Source organism: Enoplosus armatus, chromosome 13 (genome assembly GCF_043641665.1).
Source record: "Enoplosus armatus isolate fEnoArm2 chromosome 13, fEnoArm2.hap1, whole genome shotgun sequence".
Lineage (NCBI taxonomy): Eukaryota > Metazoa > Chordata > Actinopteri > Centrarchiformes > Enoplosidae > Enoplosus > Enoplosus armatus.
This window is the reverse complement of record NC_092192.1, coordinates 13649337-13668104: the sequence shown is the minus strand read 5'-3', so window position 1 is coordinate 13668104 and position 18768 is coordinate 13649337. Positions and strand designations below refer to the sequence as shown.

At 40.7% G+C, this 18768-nt stretch overlaps 3 protein-coding genes across 3 annotated transcripts; 2 read left to right on the top strand and 1 right to left on the bottom strand.

Moving 5' to 3' along the window:
* Positions 1-1812: 1812 nt before the first annotated feature.
* LOC139295504 (mitochondrial import receptor subunit TOM40B) lies at positions 1813-4388 on the bottom strand. Its single transcript, XM_070917698.1, has 9 exons — positions 4190-4388; positions 3596-3663; positions 3371-3463; positions 3126-3227; positions 2870-2975; positions 2447-2569; positions 2244-2320; positions 2051-2153; positions 1813-1952 (listed from the first exon to the last, which is right to left on the bottom strand). The coding sequence occupies exons 1-9, from the start codon at positions 4371-4373 to the stop codon at positions 1813-1815; spliced, it is 996 nt and encodes a 331-aa protein (XP_070773799.1). The 5' UTR covers positions 4374-4388.
* Positions 4389-5446: 1058 nt separating this feature from the next.
* Positions 5447-9066, top strand: fdxacb1 (ferredoxin-fold anticodon binding domain containing 1). Its single transcript, XM_070917911.1, has 5 exons — positions 5447-5804; positions 5890-6046; positions 6972-7175; positions 7328-7486; positions 7581-9066. The coding sequence occupies exons 1-5, from the start codon at positions 5627-5629 to the stop codon at positions 8824-8826; spliced, it is 1944 nt and encodes a 647-aa protein (XP_070774012.1). The 5' UTR covers positions 5447-5626; the 3' UTR covers positions 8827-9066.
* Positions 9067-9991: 925 nt separating this feature from the next.
* Positions 9992-17069, top strand: alg9 (ALG9 alpha-1,2-mannosyltransferase). Its single transcript, XM_070917288.1, has 15 exons — positions 9992-10131; positions 12160-12295; positions 12426-12560; positions 12906-12976; positions 13103-13191; positions 13551-13686; positions 13791-13878; positions 14076-14181; positions 14795-14917; positions 15351-15505; positions 15599-15728; positions 15822-15969; positions 16090-16219; positions 16313-16443; positions 16789-17069. The coding sequence occupies exons 1-15, from the start codon at positions 9992-9994 to the stop codon at positions 16910-16912; spliced, it is 1842 nt and encodes a 613-aa protein (XP_070773389.1). The 3' UTR covers positions 16913-17069.
* Positions 17070-18768: the final 1699 nt, after the last annotated feature.

Genomic DNA, 18768 nt, shown 5'->3' with positions numbered 1-18768 from the left:
TATAGCTACAGAACTGCAATGTATTATGACAAATATTTATGGGGAAGAAAAAAATAAATAAAACAGTAACTACGATAGAAATAACATTTTTAATAAATTAAGTCCAAAAAGACAGTCATTCCCTTCCACTTCTCTCCATGCTTACATTACATAATGTATAAGTAATACATATGCAAACCTTCTCATGTTAAACAGGATTGGAAATACCCAGAAGCAGCATGAGTAGTGCAGGTTGCATACAGGCCAGTGTTTCCATCTATATACATACAGTACAGTCCTGGCTCAGTAGTGTCAGTGCATAGCCACTCTCATATCCCTTAGCTGGAGGTTAGTATATATGGAGCAGCATCTTTTCTCTTGGAGTCAACAGGCTGTTCGTGTGTGGAGTCTCACACACTTTTACACACTGGCAAAAAAAAAAAATGATGTGCACACAGTCAAACACACAATCACTTACTCATACATACAGTTTTAAGAATCACACTGGTGCTTTAGCATGATTTCACCCATTTTACATTTCTGCCGACCACTTTTTTGAGAGATTGACCCTCTAGGCATTAGTTGTTCACAGAGACTGGCCTGAGATAAGTGACAATTTAACCAATGTTTTTTCTCTGTTATCATGAGGTAATGCTGAGGACAGCAATCTTTTCGAACCTCATCCATGTTCGTGCATTCAAGCAATCAGAAGCCCCCGCATTCACGATTTAGGAGACAGATGCATTGGTGAGCTGTGCTAAATAAATCCCACAAGAAAAACAGTAGGCCAATATGGACATTGAGAATGCATGAATGTAAACTAATGGCTGCCCGGAAGATCATGTATCATGTATTAGTTTTACAAACAATGGTGTCCTTTAAAAAATGGTTGGCAGAAAGGTCAGGTATACAAGAATTATAGTTAATGGGCTAAAACATGATAAACACTAATATCTTTCAATATACTCTATATACATTTAGTTTCTTTACAACTACCTACAATATAAAACTTGTATACATTTTCAGTACAGTATGCCTCTTATCCTTTCTGGTGATGTGCAGTCTGGTTTCAGGGGGACAGTGACACATCTCCCAATCTCGGAACTCATCGGCTATCGTCTGACGACAATTTAGCCTCTGTGGGCAACGGCTAATGTGTTGGGCTTCCAGTGTAGCCAGCGAATATCTGGATAACGGATAATACGGGTCATTGTTTACAGTCCGATCAGCAACTTGAGATGTGAGAAACAGATTACATTATTATAAACAGATAGAAGCATACAAATACAGATGCATTTAAAATTGCCGTCAGATGTTAGCTGATGGGTTCCGAGATTGCATTTTGGCCAATGCGTGCCGCCTCTTTTGGTCACCACGTCGACCGTTTACCTGCATTCAACCAAAGCCCACTCAAATGTGATTGGTCAATACTACTTGGACTAGAAATGGAAACCAGAACGCTTCCGATACCAAAATCTTGTCCCTTGCCTAATGATTCTGCATTCATATGCAGATATCTGTTGAGATTACGCATCTCCAGTCACAGCTGTTGAGCCCCTCAAAATGTTCATCCATTTTTCCTGTTTAATCCTACTGTCACCCAATCAGAAAACATCACCTCAGTTTTGAGAGGTAGGTTGCAAGATGAGACGCATCGATTTAAGGAAACATTTTGGGCTTCCACCCCGAAACAATCCACGATACTCAGGTGGTTCGTAGGAAGCGTTTTAGTGAGGTTGATAAACCTTGGAAGATCAGGTCATCATGACGCCTCTGAAACAGGTCTCTGGATGGATGTCCTGACAGCGAGCTCCAACAGGGGTTAGTGGAAGATTATCCCACGTTGACGCCTAGACCCACTTGCAGCTTGTCACCTCTGTGATTTACAAAGGCACCCATGATCAGGGTGGCAGGGAGCGGGTTCAGACGCTTCTCCAACACGCCTCCTATTATGCATCGACTGTTTATCATACCTGTATACACACACACAAAAGGTCTCATATACTGTATGTTTTCTTAATAGTTTTCATTGAGCATGACATTTGACTCAAAGTTGCAGAGAGACATTTACCTCGAAAGACCATGTTGGCCTCTGGGAGTTCCATCTGGTACCCAAATGAAGTTGTGGTCTCCTGCGTCCTGGTGCTGGCTTCAAACTCTACCCCAACTTGGATCTGGTGAACACAAACACACACACATGCACATTTTCAATATGCACCTAAAGTAAATGGTGTGTTTATACAGTATGGTAATATTTGCTGTACCTGTTTGTTGGCTCTGTGATAGTAACTAGCATGGGCACCTCCTTTACCAGCATTCAGTGTCGCCACCCAGTTTGGCCCTGCATGGATAGACAGAAAAAAGGTTAAAACGCTGCTGCTAAATCAAGCAAAACAGATCGGGAAAGATAACAGCTCAGTTAAATCAGATGTTTGAAGCAGTTTCACAGTTAAACACAATATCTCACTTGAGTACTGTCCAGCTAAAGTAAGAATTCCTCCTTCCTCTGCTCTGCCCCGATGGTAGACCAGTTCTCCTCCCAACACCAGCCCAGAAGACACACTCTGCAGGAAGTGTGCCACAAGGATAACTTCCCAAGAGAAACACACACAGATAAATAATCAATTAGAGCAACACAAATTATCACAATTATGATTTTTGTTGCTAACTGAGAGTTGTATTTAGTGAAAAACTCTAGAGAACAAACACAAAAATGATAATTCCCCAATCTAAAAAAAAAAAATGAAAAAGGATTATTTAAATGATTGAAATAGTACTAATTAATACTGGTGGATAATGATAGCATGCCAATATACTAATGCATCAGGAACTACTGATGACTGTAAAACTGAGTGATGCTCAGGTGAGGCTCTTATCATTAATTTCTCACCTGACTCTCTGAGGACGTCTGGGTTGGCTACTGTCACAGCAGCGGTGAAGTCGTTCCCTCTGTACTCAGTTTCAAACTGCCATGTTACAAACTGGGACTGCTGGGTCTAAAACACAATCAACAATTCACACAAATTAAGTTATTAGCAGCAAACACCATTCATTTAGTGTAAAGTAAGTGACTTGTACAGTGACATTGTCTGAACATGCGATGGGATAGATGGATTTAAGGAAAGAGACAGACATTAGGATCTCACCTGGAACACTGTTCTGGCTCGTACGCGCTCAGTGAGATGCAGTAGAGCGTGAGCGTTCAGACTGCCTGAAGAGTCCATCTCACCAATCAATGCTGGGGCATCCTAAAATGTGAGGAAGGATCAAGATGCAACCTGTCAACTCAAAAAAGCAGTAGCTTCATCTGTTTTCCAATGTTCTATACAGCCAAGCGCATTAATGATAAAGTAGTGGTAACTTATTTATTATATGATGACTCGTGTTTGACCTTGTCCTTGCTGTAATCGTCAGACTGCAGATGCTCCACGTGGAATCGATAGTACGAAGGACTGACAGCACTGAGGTGGAGCGCATGACTGACCTGGAAGCAAACACATACATCATGTTAAAGATAAGACATTATTACATTTTCAGATGTAAGAGATTTACACCCTTGTTATCTTTACATGCAACAAATTGATTGAATGTGAATTAATGTGGGTGGAAGAGTCACCTTGAAGAAGCTGCTCAGAGTTTTATTGAGGATCATCTTGACTCCCTCAATCTGTTGAGGAAACACATCTGGGGAGATAAAGAGAAAAACAGACAGATCAAAAACATTAATATCACATTTGGTGGGGCGCCCCTGTAGCCCACTGGGTAGAGCATGTACCATATAGGCCTTACCGCAGCGGCCCGGGCCCTTTGCTGCATGTCATCCCCTCTCTCTCTCCCCTATTTCCTGTCACTCTCCAAGCTATCACTACCTAATGAAGGCAAAAATGTCCAAAAAGATATCTTTAAAAAAAAAAATCACATTTGGTGCGGTTACATGCACTGTAATCATCTGATTATTCCTCACTTCTGATTGTGATTGAATTCAGAAATACTCAATGAAAATACAGTGTTATTTTTCAGATTAAGGGATTATGTGTAACTAACTTTTTCTCTAGAGACACATTATTATATAATTTACACAGTTACAGTAGTAAAAATACACTTTATTTTGATAGCACAAACTGCATGTAAACTTTGGGGTGGATGTAAACATACTCAATTTTTAACCACGGTCTGCACGCCACAGTTCTTGCTTTTTAGCCAGACATACCTTTGCAGCTCCTGTGGAGGGAGTGAAAGCTGCCAGGGTTGGGTAGGCGGCCATCTCTCCTCTCCCAGCGTGGTGGACTGTCCCAGTGTGCAGGATGAGCGTTCCAGCGAGAAGGAGTGGGGTCCGTGGAGAAAGGCCAGTTCTGATGGCCTGGACCGGAAGACAAAGCCAGAACGCTGCCCATGTGGGCGCAACACTTCCTACAAGACATAATGAGATTTATCATGGTGCTATGACCCATTTATTTGTCTGACCTGCAGCCTGTACTATTTACAGACAGACTCTGTCCTATATGAAGAGAACAGAGGCAAAGCATTACCCTATCATACAATTTACAGAAAAACACAAATTTTTCTTGACCAAATGGAGCATAGACAATGTTGTAACTAAATAATATAAAATAAATTTAAAGGTTCACCTACACTCAGACAGAGTTACAGAAGAGGTTAATGACATCAAAGATGCAAACAAAATTAAGAATGCAAACTTCAATTTTTTAAATTATTTTGCTAGTTATTTAAATTGGTTTATATTGGATTTAAAGCTTAAATTGCAAGAATGATTACGATTATGTGCATCATACAAGGTTGTCTGTTGTTTCCAAGTGCAGGTGGAGCAATTCCGTTAGCTAGCATGACCTTAGCATCAGCAAAAACAGACATATATGTGGGAAAGTTGCTTTACTACCTACTTCCGTTGTTGTCAAGAGACCTTAAAAACCCGAGCGGAACTGAGAATCGCACATCAGAAAAACTGTCAGGTCAAATTGTTAGAGATAAACTACTAAAACGGGGAGATAATTGATGCTGGGATAAACTGATGCTGCATATAGCTCCCTCCTCCAGATGTGCTGCGCCATCCAGCAAATGTGTCCCTCTGAAACCATGACGGGAATCCTGTGGTCTGAACAATTACGCTTTTACATTTACATGTATAAAACTCAATGGTAATATTATTAAAATAATAACTACACAGTTTCACCTACCAAACTTATAATTGAAATACATTAGCTTTGTTGTTTTTCGGCTTAGAGTGCTCGGATAAACAGCCTAACGTCCGTTGAGTTTTGTTTCTTGTCGGACTACTGTATCTGCGACACAGCGATCAACGCAAGCTACTACAGGTGGGATAATATTGTTAGGCTTTCGTGTACTGCAGCGCCGTGGAGCAGGAGAAGGTCAACGGCTTTATTCTGTATTACAGCCAATTTAACTTCTCTTATTTAGCCGAGCCAGTCTTAGACACAAAATACTGACGTTTCTTACTCAAATATGCAATTATTACGATCATAGACCGTGAAGAAGACTGAAGGCGGTCATTTTCTCTCCTACGCGCGTCTCTTCCTTTCGCACTCAGACCTATTAGGGGGCAGATTGTGGGGCATCTTTCAGGGAATTTAGTTTTTGTGTGTCCCCCTCATTTCCAATTGGAGTGGACATGTCTCCTTCACGGTCCATATTGCTGGTGGGAGAAGGGAACTTCTCATTTTCTGCCTCTGAGAGCCAGTTATACTCTGAAACAGAGACCAGCATAACAGCCACTTGCCTGCAGCGTCAGAAGGAGGCACTGCGGCATGAAGGTGCAGCCAGTAACATTCAGATCATCAAGGACTCAGGTACGGCTTTGTGAGGACTCATGTTTGTGCTGAGCTGTATTTTGTGGGACTACACTTTTGTTTTTTTTCCCTATGTGTTCATCAGGTGGAGCGGTGCTTTTTGAGGTGGACTGCAGAAAGCTGGGGGAATGTGCCCCTCTTCAGGGCCGTGTATTTGACCGTGTGGTGTTTAACTTTCCTCACTGTGGGAGAAAGAGTGGGGTTAAAAAGAACAGAGAACTTCTCAAAAACTTCTTCCTCAGGTATAACTGCACCATACCATAAAACTAAATCCATTTACAACATTTTCTGTTGTCAGAGATCCCTGTCTAGCATCCATCATCTAAGTCATTTTACATAATGTCAGCTGGTGTAAATAGAATTGTAAGATCATTCGTTAGATCATTTCCAACCTTGAAATAGTTTGACCAAAGAAAATCTCAACTCAAGGTCGCATCACAAGCTTTATTCAGAGCTTTCAACAACATTTCACTGCCTCCATCAGTGGATGGGGTTATATAATAATAGAATATTTTTTGTGTCCAAACTTATTCTTTCAAACTATTAATTAAAAAACAATCACTGTGCATTTGGATATTGTATCACTTTTACTGATACTGACATTCTGATTTATGACACTTCTTATGTCTGGTTTTGTTATGTTTAGCCCAATAACTACAGATTATGTATAGAACTAGGTATCATTCGTGAATTTTGTTTCTCGGACTGACCGAAATTTGTCTGTAGCACCAAGTGTTGACGACTAATCGAGAAATAAAAGCTGGTGTCGAATGCTTATCCTTTGATCAGTACCTAATTTAAAGTCAAGTCAGTTTTATTTATATAGCCCAATATCACAAATCACAATTTGCCTCTAGGGACTTTACAATCTGTACAGCAATCTCAGTAATTTAAATCAGGTTTGTCAGTTTTAGATAATTAATTTTATTTTAGTTATTATTTATTAAGTTCTTATGGCTGCTTGTGTTTTGACAACAATTAACATTTGAGAACTTTTGCTTCTTGTGTGAAACAAACAGGTTTTGTAGAAAAACATATTATATACTTCTCACTGTAAAGTACTGTATAATTTGGCATCAGTACTGAAACTCTTATTAGGGATCATGAGACCCAGCTCTAATTATGTACATACACTGAATACTCGTGTTTGTTTTTCTGTGCCTCCAGTTGTGTGCAGGTGTTGGCTGAAGACGGTGAGGTTCATGTTTCCTTGTGCAACGGACAGGGTGGGACACCAGCGGACCACCCGAAGCGAGAGTGGCACAACAGCTGGCAGGTGGCTGCCATGGCAGCAGAGGCACACCTAATCCTTACTGATGTCCATCCTTTTGAAAATGAGAAATATCAGAACTACAAGTGCACTGGATACAGGTAAGAAGTAAAGGTGAGTGTATAAATAGAAACAGTACTTTGTGTCCCTGTGTGTGTGTGTGTGTGTGTGTGTGTGTGTGTGTGTGTGTGTGTGTGTGTGTGTGTGTGTGTGTATACTGACACTGTTTAATGATGGTGTTGCTGTTGTACAGGAGCCAGGATAAGGGCTTTCATGTGGAGAAAGCTTTGCTCCATGTGTTTACTCGCAGCCTCCCCTACACCCCTGCTCAGATAGTTAAAGTGGAGGAGGCTTTTGAAGGGGAGACAGTCCAGTACAACATACCAGCCGAGCTCAGTGATTACATATTCAGGTACAGTTACGCAGAGACTCTCATGCCGTTAATAAGCCACCAACGCAAAAGAAGTTGCATAACCACGTGCTTACTGTCTCTTCTCTTTCATCAGGGGATTTCTCTGCTCGGGTTCTGTCCACCCTGTCAGGTTGGTGCAAGATTTTATTCTCCAAGGACTGGCAGAGAAGTGGTCAGTCTCCATGACGACAGAGACCATTCCCTTCCTCCTCACGGCCAAACAGCTGCAGATGTGCTGCCGTGCCGTTGAAAGTACACACTGCTACTGGATCCGCCTGCTTCAGAAAGACCTCAACTCTGACGCTCATACCTCTACAGACAAAGCAAAAGATTTGCTGACCTGCACAGAGACACAAGACACTCTGTCAACCAGATGTTGTACCTCAGATAAAGTGGACAGGGTGAGGCGCAAAGGAGCTGAGGGCTTAAGGTCTGCATGCTCTCTTGATGTTGATCCTGAAGGGGAAAGTGGTCTTTATATACTGCGTCCATCACTGCTCCCTCATTTTGAAGAGCTTCTAACAAAAAAAGAAGAGTTGATTAACAATGCAGGGAGTCTTGGGGAGAATGAGGGGAATAATAAAAGTGTTGAAGTTGAAGGACAAAAGAAGGAGGGGCCCTGTGGGGGCTCTAATGGTGTTACCAACTTGTTATTTGGCATTAGTGGCCTGGTGTTCAGGAATGTGCCCGTCAACCTTTGGGCTCTGCCTGCCTTTCATGAGCTTCTCCTCAGAGGTGTTTTCCCTTCAGAATGTGAGCCAATGAAATTGCTTGGACAAAGGCTGGAAACGCTGCTCGCTCCCTACGGGGTCTCTGTAGTCACAGAACAAGGAGGTCTGCGTCTGATGGCACAGCCAATGGGTTTGGTTGGAAGAGTGTTTGCAAGCAAAGCAAGAGACAAGATTAGCCATGTGAGCATCACTGTGTCCCTAAATTTGGACCTCCTCGCCGTCCTCCTGTTCTCACTTCCCGACTGGCGGCTGCTGTGGTCACATGACCCACGCTTTTTAAAACAGTTTGCACCCAGCCCATCACCAGGCAAACCTTTCCACCCATTTTCCCTGTTTCCTGAGCACTTCAGCTTTGACATCAGCTTCTGGACAGGGCCGACGTGGGAGGAGAGGAAGTTCCACGCTGTGGTCCGAGAGGCCAGTCACGGGACCGTGGACCAAGTTAAACTCATCGATACGTTCTCACATCCTGACCTGAGCCAGACCAGTTACTGCTACAGACTCACCTACCACTCACACACACATGCTCTGTCACACACACGAGCCCTCCAATTTCATCAACACCTGCAATCCTTTCTTACCTCTCAGTTACAAGTCACCATCAGGTAGCTACCTTTGAATGTCTAGGAGGAACAGGGATTTAGCTGCTTACTTTTTTCAGAGACATTATGATTACAAGTCTGTTTGTAACTGCTAAGCAAATTACAAGCGTATGATCTGCAAAACTGTAGTTGAACAGTGTTTACAGTTGAGGCATTGCTTGATGTAGTATGTCTTTGGAATGTGATTGGATTCTTTGTGTCTGTGTGTGTTTTAATTATCATACAATAAATGTGTTATTTAACATTAATTTGTGGTCTATAGAGAATCATTGTAAAATAGTAAGAGTCACATGTTGTGACAAAGCATAAAAGCAAGTAATAAAACAGCTCTGAAATCAATAATCTCTGTCCTAATAGCATCTTTAACAAGCAAAGCCAATTTATTTCTCAGATGAGTCCATAATTTCCTAGAAAGTTTTGTGGAAAGAATTATGTATATTGGTACTAATTATAGGACATGAAGTAATGAGTTTGGATTTAGTTGTGTTGAGTTTATAAGCAGTTGTTGATTCCCAGATAAATCTTGTTGAAATAACTGCTCCACTTGAACCCAAGTTAAGATGAATTATTAATTTATGATTATAAACTTCATGTTTCATATATGTTGGACTGTATGCTTGCCTGTAAACAAATTTCACATTTTTGCATGTTCAGCTGACCTGCTGTGCATTGAGTAAAAGACAAAGAAGGTATGTTAATTCACTGGAATAGATTAATTGGAAATGTACCAACTGAACACTAAGTCTATTGTATTTAACCCATAAGTATTACCAAATTAATAGTTATTTCTAAGAAACATACCAGGGTCTGTAAAGAGGTATCAGTGCATAGCGCAAATGAGTGATGAGTGATTTTGATTAATTCAAATTAGTAGTGTGCAACAGGTCATTTGAGGGGGTTACAAACCCCTATTCTCTTGAGCGGTTTAATTTAAAAAGACAAACAAGCCATATCATCTCCATTCCTCTCATATTTGTGGAGTTTTGTACATACAGTCCTAAAAATAAGGAGAATATATGAACAAAAATATAAGTTAAAATAAAGCTAAGAGGATCAATCCTGAAAACACCTTTCGCGGCTCAGAGGCATTCATATACTCTGATGAGAGCCGTCAATAACCGGACAGCGGCGAAAATGTACGAAGACCTGACTCGGGAGCAGCATCGGAAAACATGGCGGCCAAGGCGCTGCGACAGCGAACCAGGCGAGGCAGCAGACAAGATCCAAACAACGTGAACATCCCCCCCGAAGCTCGGCCACCGAAAGAGGAGAAAGGCAGTGATGACAGTAAAATCACAGAGACTCGGCAAGAGTGAGTATGAGCCGGTAGAGGAGACACTCTCCGGTGCTGTGAGCTCCATCCCCCGGTCAGACTGACAGCAAGAGCAGAGGAAGCTAGCTTAGCTAACTAGCTACTTCGATACGTTAAGCAAGTTTTGAACATAACAACACCATAACAACGATCGATAACGTCCACATAACAACTACAGGACTATGTGTTAGCAGTAGAAATATAATATAATAGCTGTTAAGTTGTGTTTCCGCCCCAATAACTTAACTAGTTGTATCATTTATGTTTTGATAGAGCAACGTAACGCAGCTGGGTTACCTGGTCAGCTTCATTCATTCTCCCCAACTGTCACACTGCCAGATTTATGACAGCTGACAACAGTTTAGCCCTCACGAGTGGGTCAACTCAGCACGGACATAGAGGTTCATTTCAAATCAGTGATTGGTGTTGTTGATACGTTGCTGAAGTCTTTTGAAAGATTGTTTGACAATTTGTAAGATGACGTGTCATAGTAAAACGTAACGTGAGGATTTATGCTAAACTGCAACTGAGCCGACTAATCTGGTGGCGAGAACATGAGGAAACACTGCCAGACACGAGGGGGAGTGGAGGTTATCACTGTCCCTATAAACACTAAAATACTGTGTTCACTTGTGATATTTACACTGAACAAGCAGTCAGCTGTCCACATCTGGGAGGTAATTATAATGTCCATTAATAGATGATTAATTATAATAAGTACTTTTTACACGATAATGTTATGTCAGACAGCTGTTATTATGATGTTTTTTTCAGTCAGCTGGTTGTAAATATACTACTGTAAGCTACAAATGATAAAGCTATGGATTCAGGAATCAAGGATTTTGTATTTGTCACATACATTACACAAACAATATATTCTCTTATGACTAGTGTGAAAACTAATAATTAGAAAAAACAATATAAAGGATTAAAATTCAAGATCAATATATCTATATATAAATATATGTAAAAATGTAAAGTGCACATATGTCACAATTTTAAGGCAAACCATGTGATAAAATATTTGTACACTCGAATTGTGTAGATCTAATCAGAAATTACCTAGACCTTGGTCTCTCCTGTTAGGCATGTGTAGACAACATCCTGTGTGTTTGGATGCTACCACTATCTACATATCTGTATAATAATGATAATTTATCTATACAGCACTTTTACAAGAAAATAGGTAAAATAACTGATGTAAAATCAAAATAAAATAATAATAAAGCTTTGAATAATAAAATGATGCTACTACTAATAGTACCAATGAGAGTCACAATAATCATAATCGTGTCTGTCAGGAAGAGCAAGGCTGACAAGGCTAATTAAAAAGTAGGACAATCGCTCAAGACAAATATGAAATTGATATAACATTTAGATAAAACATTTAGGTTTCAGCCACAAGCTGAAAACAGACAACCAACAGACTGCTAATTGCGAAAACTGGAACCAGAGGAGTAATGGAGGACAACTGTGCGACTGTATAACATATCATTTAATTTTAATAGACCTTTTAATACAGTAAGTGATAGCTGGCATAGGTCAATTGTGTTTTCTCTGTGGGACAGTCCTCACTCCTCCGAGTAATAAGGGCTTGCCTTTTCTCTGTTGTGAGTTGACATTTACGTTGTGGTCGACCAACCACTTCCTGTAATTAAGGGCTTCTTTATTAGCCAACTCTGAAATGATCGCCATAATTGGGGCCTTAATTGGGGCCTTAATTGGTGTTTTATTTAAAGCATGTAGAAACATCCACCAGCCTGTGTGTTAAAACACAAACAAGCACCTGTGAAAAGGCCAGTATACTGGTTCATTAGGTTGTCTGCTTCAGATGGCTAACTAGGTCATTTTCTATTAAATATGCACAAAGCAGACTTGATGTACTATTTAAGTACTGAGGTATAATGTAAGAACCCTGCATTTTGATGTTGTTTAATACATTATGATACAGAAATGGACCTTAATGATATTGCATATATTATTGTAGGGAATTTAGCAATTGTGCATCTGTGTGATTTCTTTAAATAGATCAATAAGTCGCGGAGGGCAGGTTTGGGCTCCAGAAGGTTCGACTGCATTTAAATGCCTACTTTCTGCACGTTTCTGTGCAGCTTTGCTCAGCAACATCTCAGACTGCGATGAGACCTTCAACTACTGGGAGCCTGTGAGTACTACTCACTACTAGTATACTCTAATATCCATGTCAGAATAAATGTTTATTGCTCCAGCAAGTTACTGCTTCTCTTTTTTTTAACTGTTCATGTCTGTAATTGTTGTGATGACTGTTTTGACAGATGCACTACCTGCTGTACGGCACAGGGATGCAAACATGGGAATACTCTCCACTGTACGCCATCAGGTCGTACACTTACTTATGGCTACATGCTCTTCCTGCTTGTTTGCATGCCCATGTTCTACAGACAAACAAGGTAACTATTCCAAATATGCTGTCATTTAAAAGTTGTTTGTCATTGTTGACATTTTAAATGAGCTTCAGCTGACCCACAGCATCTCTTCTGCTATGAGAGGACTATGATTACCTTAAACTGCAGGACAATAATGTCCTGTTGTGGCAAGAAACTATTTTTGTGTAGGAACATAACATCTGTGGGAAATAAGTTTAAACAAATCTGCTACTTTTAAAGAACTCTGACGAGTTAAATGTTTCTATATTGGGCCACCCTAAACCATACATTATTCACACACACGTCATCATATCATTATACTGGAATCTTTGCAGACGTTTTCAGGCTTGTGTTATGATTGTGTTGCAGGTGTTGGTGTTCTACTTTGTTCGATGTGTCTTAGCATTCTCCTGCTGTGTCTGTGAACTCTATTTCTACAAGTGAGTTTACACCCCTCTTAAATGCAAGTGGGTGCCCTAAGCGTTCTGGCTTACAAATTTTGGGCTGATTATATAGATATATATGATGGAAGTTAATCATTTGGTTTGTTTGTGTGTGTGACACAGGGCAGTTTGTAAGAAGTTTGGTTTGCATGTGGGCCGCCTGATGTTGGCATTCCTTGTCCTGAGCACAGGGATGTTCTGCTCGTCTGCAGGTTGGTCAGATTTATTCACATAGTTAATCCATTTTCGTCTCTGTTGTTATTTCTCACCCATTCTGCCAATCTTTATCACCTATTCACTACCATACCTTTCTGACACCTTCAGTGTTTACCATCCAACCTTTAGAATAATGTATTACAGAACCTTATTTTTCTGTCCTCTTCGTTGCCAGATCAACAAAAATACAGAGCTGAACTGCCATTTGGACAGTGTGCAGTATACATTTTAGAAGGAACATATTTCTGGTCTGCATGTTCACTTTATTCCCCTGAATAAATAAGGCTGTGCAGCGGTAAGATATTGGAACTGTGACACGTGTTTGTGACACGTTCTTTTTGTTCTTTCTCCACAGCATTCTTGCCTTCCTCTTTCTGTATGTACACGACGCTGGTTGCCATGACGGGATGGTTTCAGGACTCAACACCGTTAGCCATTATGGGCGTGGCTGCCGGTGCCATCGTTGGATGGCCGTTCTCTGCTCTGATTGGGTAGGGTCGTAACCTAAAACGCCTATTTGTCAGCAGTACTTTCCCCAGACAGACTTGTCAAAAAGTATTACTCTTAATGCAGCTTTAGTTTATTTTCTCTGCAGGATTCCAATTGCCTTCGACCTGCTGGTGATAAAGAGGGAGTGGAAAAGTTTTATCACCTGGTCAGCTGTTGCTCTGCTTCTGCTGCTGGTGAGAATATGACATATTACTGGACAAAATGTGCATGTAGATGAGTTTCTTTACAGTGTGTCGCAGCTGCAGTGTGTGCACAGACCATCTGTGGGAGAGGTAATCATTAATAATAATCAGAGGATAGTAATAGTAAATGTTCACAAGCAATGGGTCCATTCAGTTTCCCTTCTGTTTATCCTGTGTGCCTTTCTCAGGTACCCCTAGTGGCAGTGGACTCTTTCTTTTATGGCAAACTGGTCATTGCTCCACTCAATATTCTGCTGTATAATGTCTTCACACCACACGGACCCGATCTGTATGGTAATATACAAGAGCACACATCATTAATGCTCCCTAAGTTTATTTTAGAGAATTTTAACTCTATTTCACCATGAAGTACTATTGATAATGTTTTATTTTTTTAAACATAAAACTGTCTTTTTATTGGTTACCTACAGACCCCTGTCTTTAGGTTACCTAGTGATAATGCATGTTTGGGGTATTTATCATAGTCATTGTTAGGCTGATTGTATATTATATTAGTGACAGAATGGAGCAAATGGATGTTGAATTAAAACGTCAACAGTTTAAAGCTGCACTGTGTTTTTTTGGACTCTAGAGGGCATACCATCATCAACACTATCACATCAAACCCTCTGAAAGTCTAATAGGTTAAGTTAAGAAGTTAAGTTGGAAGAAATAGGCATTATTCACAGACAGTATCGCAATATTTATAAGACAGTTAGGCTTGAGTCTCCAATAACATTATTCAATGTTTTATCTGGAATAACAAATTCTTCCAAACAACCATCACCTCTTTGTTATTTTCCTTTAAGTAATTCTTGTGGTAATTGTACAGTTATGATGTTGTTTTTATTGTGATAGTCTGTACATGAGCTGTAATACTTCTGCATGTTGTGTGTTGTTTTTTCAGGTACAGAGCCGTGGCATTTCTACTTTGCTAATGGGATCCTGAACTTCAACCTGGTGTTTGCTCTGGCACTGTTTTCTCTGCCACTGACCGCTCTCATGGAGACACTGTTACACAGGTTCAATGGTGAGGACTGTGTGTTTTTCATACATCAGCTCTAAAAAAACATAGACTAAATGCTGTCATTGCTTGTACTTTCTGGGGGATGGAAAGGGTGTTAGTCGTCTGCCTCAGCAGAACAATATGTGTACTACTAATAATAATAATGATAATAAGAGGAGTGGTAATGACGTACTCTTTCACCTCATTGTTTTGATGCTCACCTGTTTACATTTATCAGTACACTTGCAGCAAGTTTCTGTTAACTGTTTCTGTTACTATTACAAAACTGTTCTGTGAGTCTTCCTCAGTGTAGGCATAATGTGGCCTCATAAAGTAAAGACAAGAAAATAATCTAATCTAACATATGTTTAAAAAGTTTACCTTTGCTGTGATGTTAATTTTCAAAGCAGGTCCTCTTGTGATTTCATATGCTTGTGCACTCGTGTGTTTTCTGCAGTGCAGAACCTGGGCCGTCCATACTGGCTGACTCTGTCTCCCATGTATCTGTGGATGTTGGTTTTCTTCACCAGACCTCATAAAGAAGAGCGCTTTCTCTTTCCCATCTACCCTCTCATCTGCCTCAGCGGGGCAGTAGCCCTCTCCTCTCTACAGGTGTGTTTTGCCATTTTCCAATTTTGCCTTTTGTATTAGACCCCTTTTAGTCATGAATGTGCATGTTTTACAGATTGATTTTATTTTGTGCAGAAATGCTACCACTTCCTGTTCCAGCGATACCGACTGGAGCACTACACGGTCTCCTCCAACTGGTTGGCTCTAAGCGCAGTCGTGGTCTTCACTGTGCTGTCACTGTCTCGCTCTGTCGCGCTCTTCAGAGGTGTGTGTGCACACAGTCACAACTCTAGAGTCTGGCAACAAAAAGCAACAGTTCAAGATGGATGAAATGAGATTTTTCTTTCTCTGTCTACAGGCTACCACGCCCCTCTGGACCTGTACCCAGAGTTCCATCGCATCGCCAAAGATCCGACTCTTCACTCAGTTCCTGAAGGCAGGCCTGTTAGCGTGTGTGTGGGCAAAGAGTGGTACCGCTTTCCAAGCAGCTTCCTTCTACCACACAAGTAAGTATCCAGGATTCCTACACAGTGTCTTCAGTGTCTAATAAAGTATAGAAAGTGCATTTTGTTATTTCCAGGTGTGACTGTCACTTGCTTATAGTTTCTAATGTCTCAAATCTCCAGCTGGCAACTGCACTTCATTCAGTCTGACTTTAAAGGGCAGCTGCCTCAGCCATACTCCTCTGGTCCTCTGGCCACACAGATCATCCCAGCTAATATGAACGACCAGAACCTGGAGGAGCCAACCAGATATGTGAGTCACTCAAACACAGGGGCACGTTTGTTGACACGTGGACACTGTAGTTATAGTATTTGCATTTTAATTGTGAAATTTCCACTCTGGCAGGTGGATTTACGGCAGTGCCACTACTTAGTAGACCTGGACACTGATGAAGAGACGCCACTTGAGCCACGTTATTCATCCAGCAAAGAGGAGTGGAACATCATTGCTTATAAGCCTTTCCTTCAAGCATCAAGGTAATTTCACAAACGCATGATGTACACAGAAAAAGAAAAAAAAAAAAAGATGGCTCCCAAATCTTCTGAAGATGATAAAAATTAAAGTCTTTAAATTTAAAAAAGCTTAATGTATTGTAGCTTTTTTTTTTTTTTTTTAAAGGGCACAAGAATAGAGACTGGAAAAAATAAGAAGTATCCTCTTAACATTTTAGACATTTGGTAGAACTTATGTAGAACTTAGTATAAAGCAAATTACTTGACAAAACTAGATATAAAGTTGATAACTCCATCTGTTTTTCCTGCATACAAAGGCTTACAAGAGACTGATGCAGTCTTTTGATGAAACATTTTTCTCTCTCTCAGGTCATCTCCTCTATTCAGAGCGTTCTACATCCCGTTTATATCAGACCATCACACCACCTACAGGCGCTACGTCATCTTGAAACCACGGCGGCAAAAGCAGCTGCGTAAGCGGACCCATGGCTGACCTGGACCTGAACCTCAACCTGGCCCCAAGTACAAAATCCGAACATCAGAAATCCATCACTTCCCCTCAAAACAGCTGGGGTGTGTGTGTGTGTGTGTGTGTGTGTGTGTGTGTGTGTGTGTGTGTGTGTGTGTGTGTGTGTGTGTGTGTGTGTGTGTGTGTGTGTGTGTGTGTGTGTGTGTGTGTGTGTGTGTGTGTGTGTGTGTGTGTGTGTTGGACATGTGTGCATGCATGTGTGTTGAAGCATTTGAAGACCCTTTAAGGCCATTATGTCTGCTTTTGGGCTTGTGTGTGTGTGAGTGAAGAGAAAATGGAAAGTATGCAGATATGCTTGGCAGGTATCAGCTGGACCTGTATGTCAAACATTTTATCTCAGTTTGTGTGTCTGTGTGTAAATTAGTGTCTTACAGTGGATGCACACTACAAGATTCTACATGTATTTAGCCCAGGACAGGCCTTTACACACAAATTTTTCTTTTCATACTTAACTTGAAAATGTGGCCTGAATGGAAGATTCTGTTCTGAATAATTAATGTAAGACATCTTGTAGTGTTTGCTTGTCAGCACTTGAACAGTATCTTATTGTGTCCTTTGTCGGGTGTGAGTGGTAGAGATGAATGAAAGCGATGGTGCGTTGTTAATTTAACTTGGAATGTGAATAAAAACATGATTGACTGCGAATACAGCCCTCCTGTTTTTTATTGGGACAGTAAAATCGCTGCACCATACGCAGACAGGTTCAATTCTCATCTCATTTTATTTGAAGATTTCCTTATGTAACAAACATACAAACCACTCTCACTTACAGGAGAGACGTCAAGGCATTATACATTCTGAATGAATAATAACAACGATGCTATATTTTATAATTTACTTCGATATCATGCCATTCCTGTGGTCAGGCTGCAGGCACTCTGAATTCACTGTATGAGCCATCTGTCCTCTCGCTAGCATTGTCTTTGGCTGTCTTTGATTTACTTAATTGCAGACGGAAAGTCATCAATAAATAAGGGAAAAAGTGTATCAATGAAATTCATTCAAGTTCTGAACATCTCACAATTTAAGGCCATGTCAAAACACACTGTAGCACATAAAATATCCAGCCGTGGCTCCCTCAAGCAGTATCTGTTTATTGTGTCTTAATCCGTATGAGGTAGCCTGGTTATATCAGGTAAACTTGGGTGTGATTAAAACAGTATTTTCAGGCACAGCAAACATAAGGGTCCAAGACCTCAATAGTTATCCTAAAAGCAAGGGCAGCATGACAAGGCCATGCAAACAGGCAGCTACACACACTTTTACTGTCAATGTAAAAGTAATCACTCTGAGACGCTCCATGCTATTACTTGAGGGAGGTTATTATTGTATCGCCTCTGTAAATTTTGGTGATATTGCAGTGTGTGGACCAAAAGGTGAGATGACGTGACAAAAGTCATCTGGCTCACCTCATTGTGAGTTCATGTTTAACTTGAGCTTTAACTTGGCTTCTTTACTGGGCCTCTTCTCCCCAAAGCTGGAGTATCCACTGCCTCTGAAGGCCCCCAGGTTTTCCTGTCTTTGTTTGTGGTAAATCATCTAAAAGAAAATATACAGTTTAAGTACAACATCAACTGAAATTATTGGATCTTAGAGATCCAGAGAAATTATTCCACCAATTTATCATCGCACTATAACATTGTTGGACTCACAATGGACAGTTAAAAAAAAAAAAAGGATCAGAATTGATCCAGTCTTTCCACACATTCTTCTTGTCAAAACCTGCCACCTACATTACCCACAATGCACTACAGACTACCGGCGGTGGACCGAGTTCGGTCTGAGATTTGGGTGTGTTATGCTAGTAGCGGCTAATGTAG

Coding starts and splice junctions, on each gene's coding strand:
- fdxacb1 (XM_070917911.1), top strand. CDS start 5,627: ATGTCTCCTTCACGGTCCATATTGCTGGTGGGAGAAGGGAACTTCTCA. Junction 5,805..5,889: donor TCAGATCATCAAGGACTCAG/GTACGGCTTTGT, acceptor TGTGTTCATCAG/GTGGAGCGGTGCTTTTTGAG. Junction 7,176..7,327: donor TACAAGTGCACTGGATACAG/GTAAGAAGTAAA, acceptor GCTGTTGTACAG/GAGCCAGGATAAGGGCTTTC.
- alg9 (XM_070917288.1), top strand. CDS start 9,992: ATGGCGGCCAAGGCGCTGCGACAGCGAACCAGGCGAGGCAGCAGACAA. Junction 13,192..13,550: donor GATGTTCTGCTCGTCTGCAG/GTTGGTCAGATT, acceptor CTTTCTCCACAG/CATTCTTGCCTTCCTCTTTC. Junction 13,687..13,790: donor CCGTTCTCTGCTCTGATTGG/GTAGGGTCGTAA, acceptor TTTTCTCTGCAG/GATTCCAATTGCCTTCGACC.
- LOC139295504 (XM_070917698.1), bottom strand. CDS start 4,373: ATGGGCAGCGTTCTGGCTTTGTCTTCCGGTCCAGGCCATCAGAACTGG. Junction 3,464..3,595: donor CTCTGAGCAGCTTCTTCAAG/GTGACTCTTCCA, acceptor GTTTGCTTCCAG/GTCAGTCATGCGCTCCACCT. Junction 1,953..2,050: donor GGCCAACATGGTCTTTCGAG/GTAAATGTCTCT, acceptor GTGTGTATACAG/GTATGATAAACAGTCGATGC.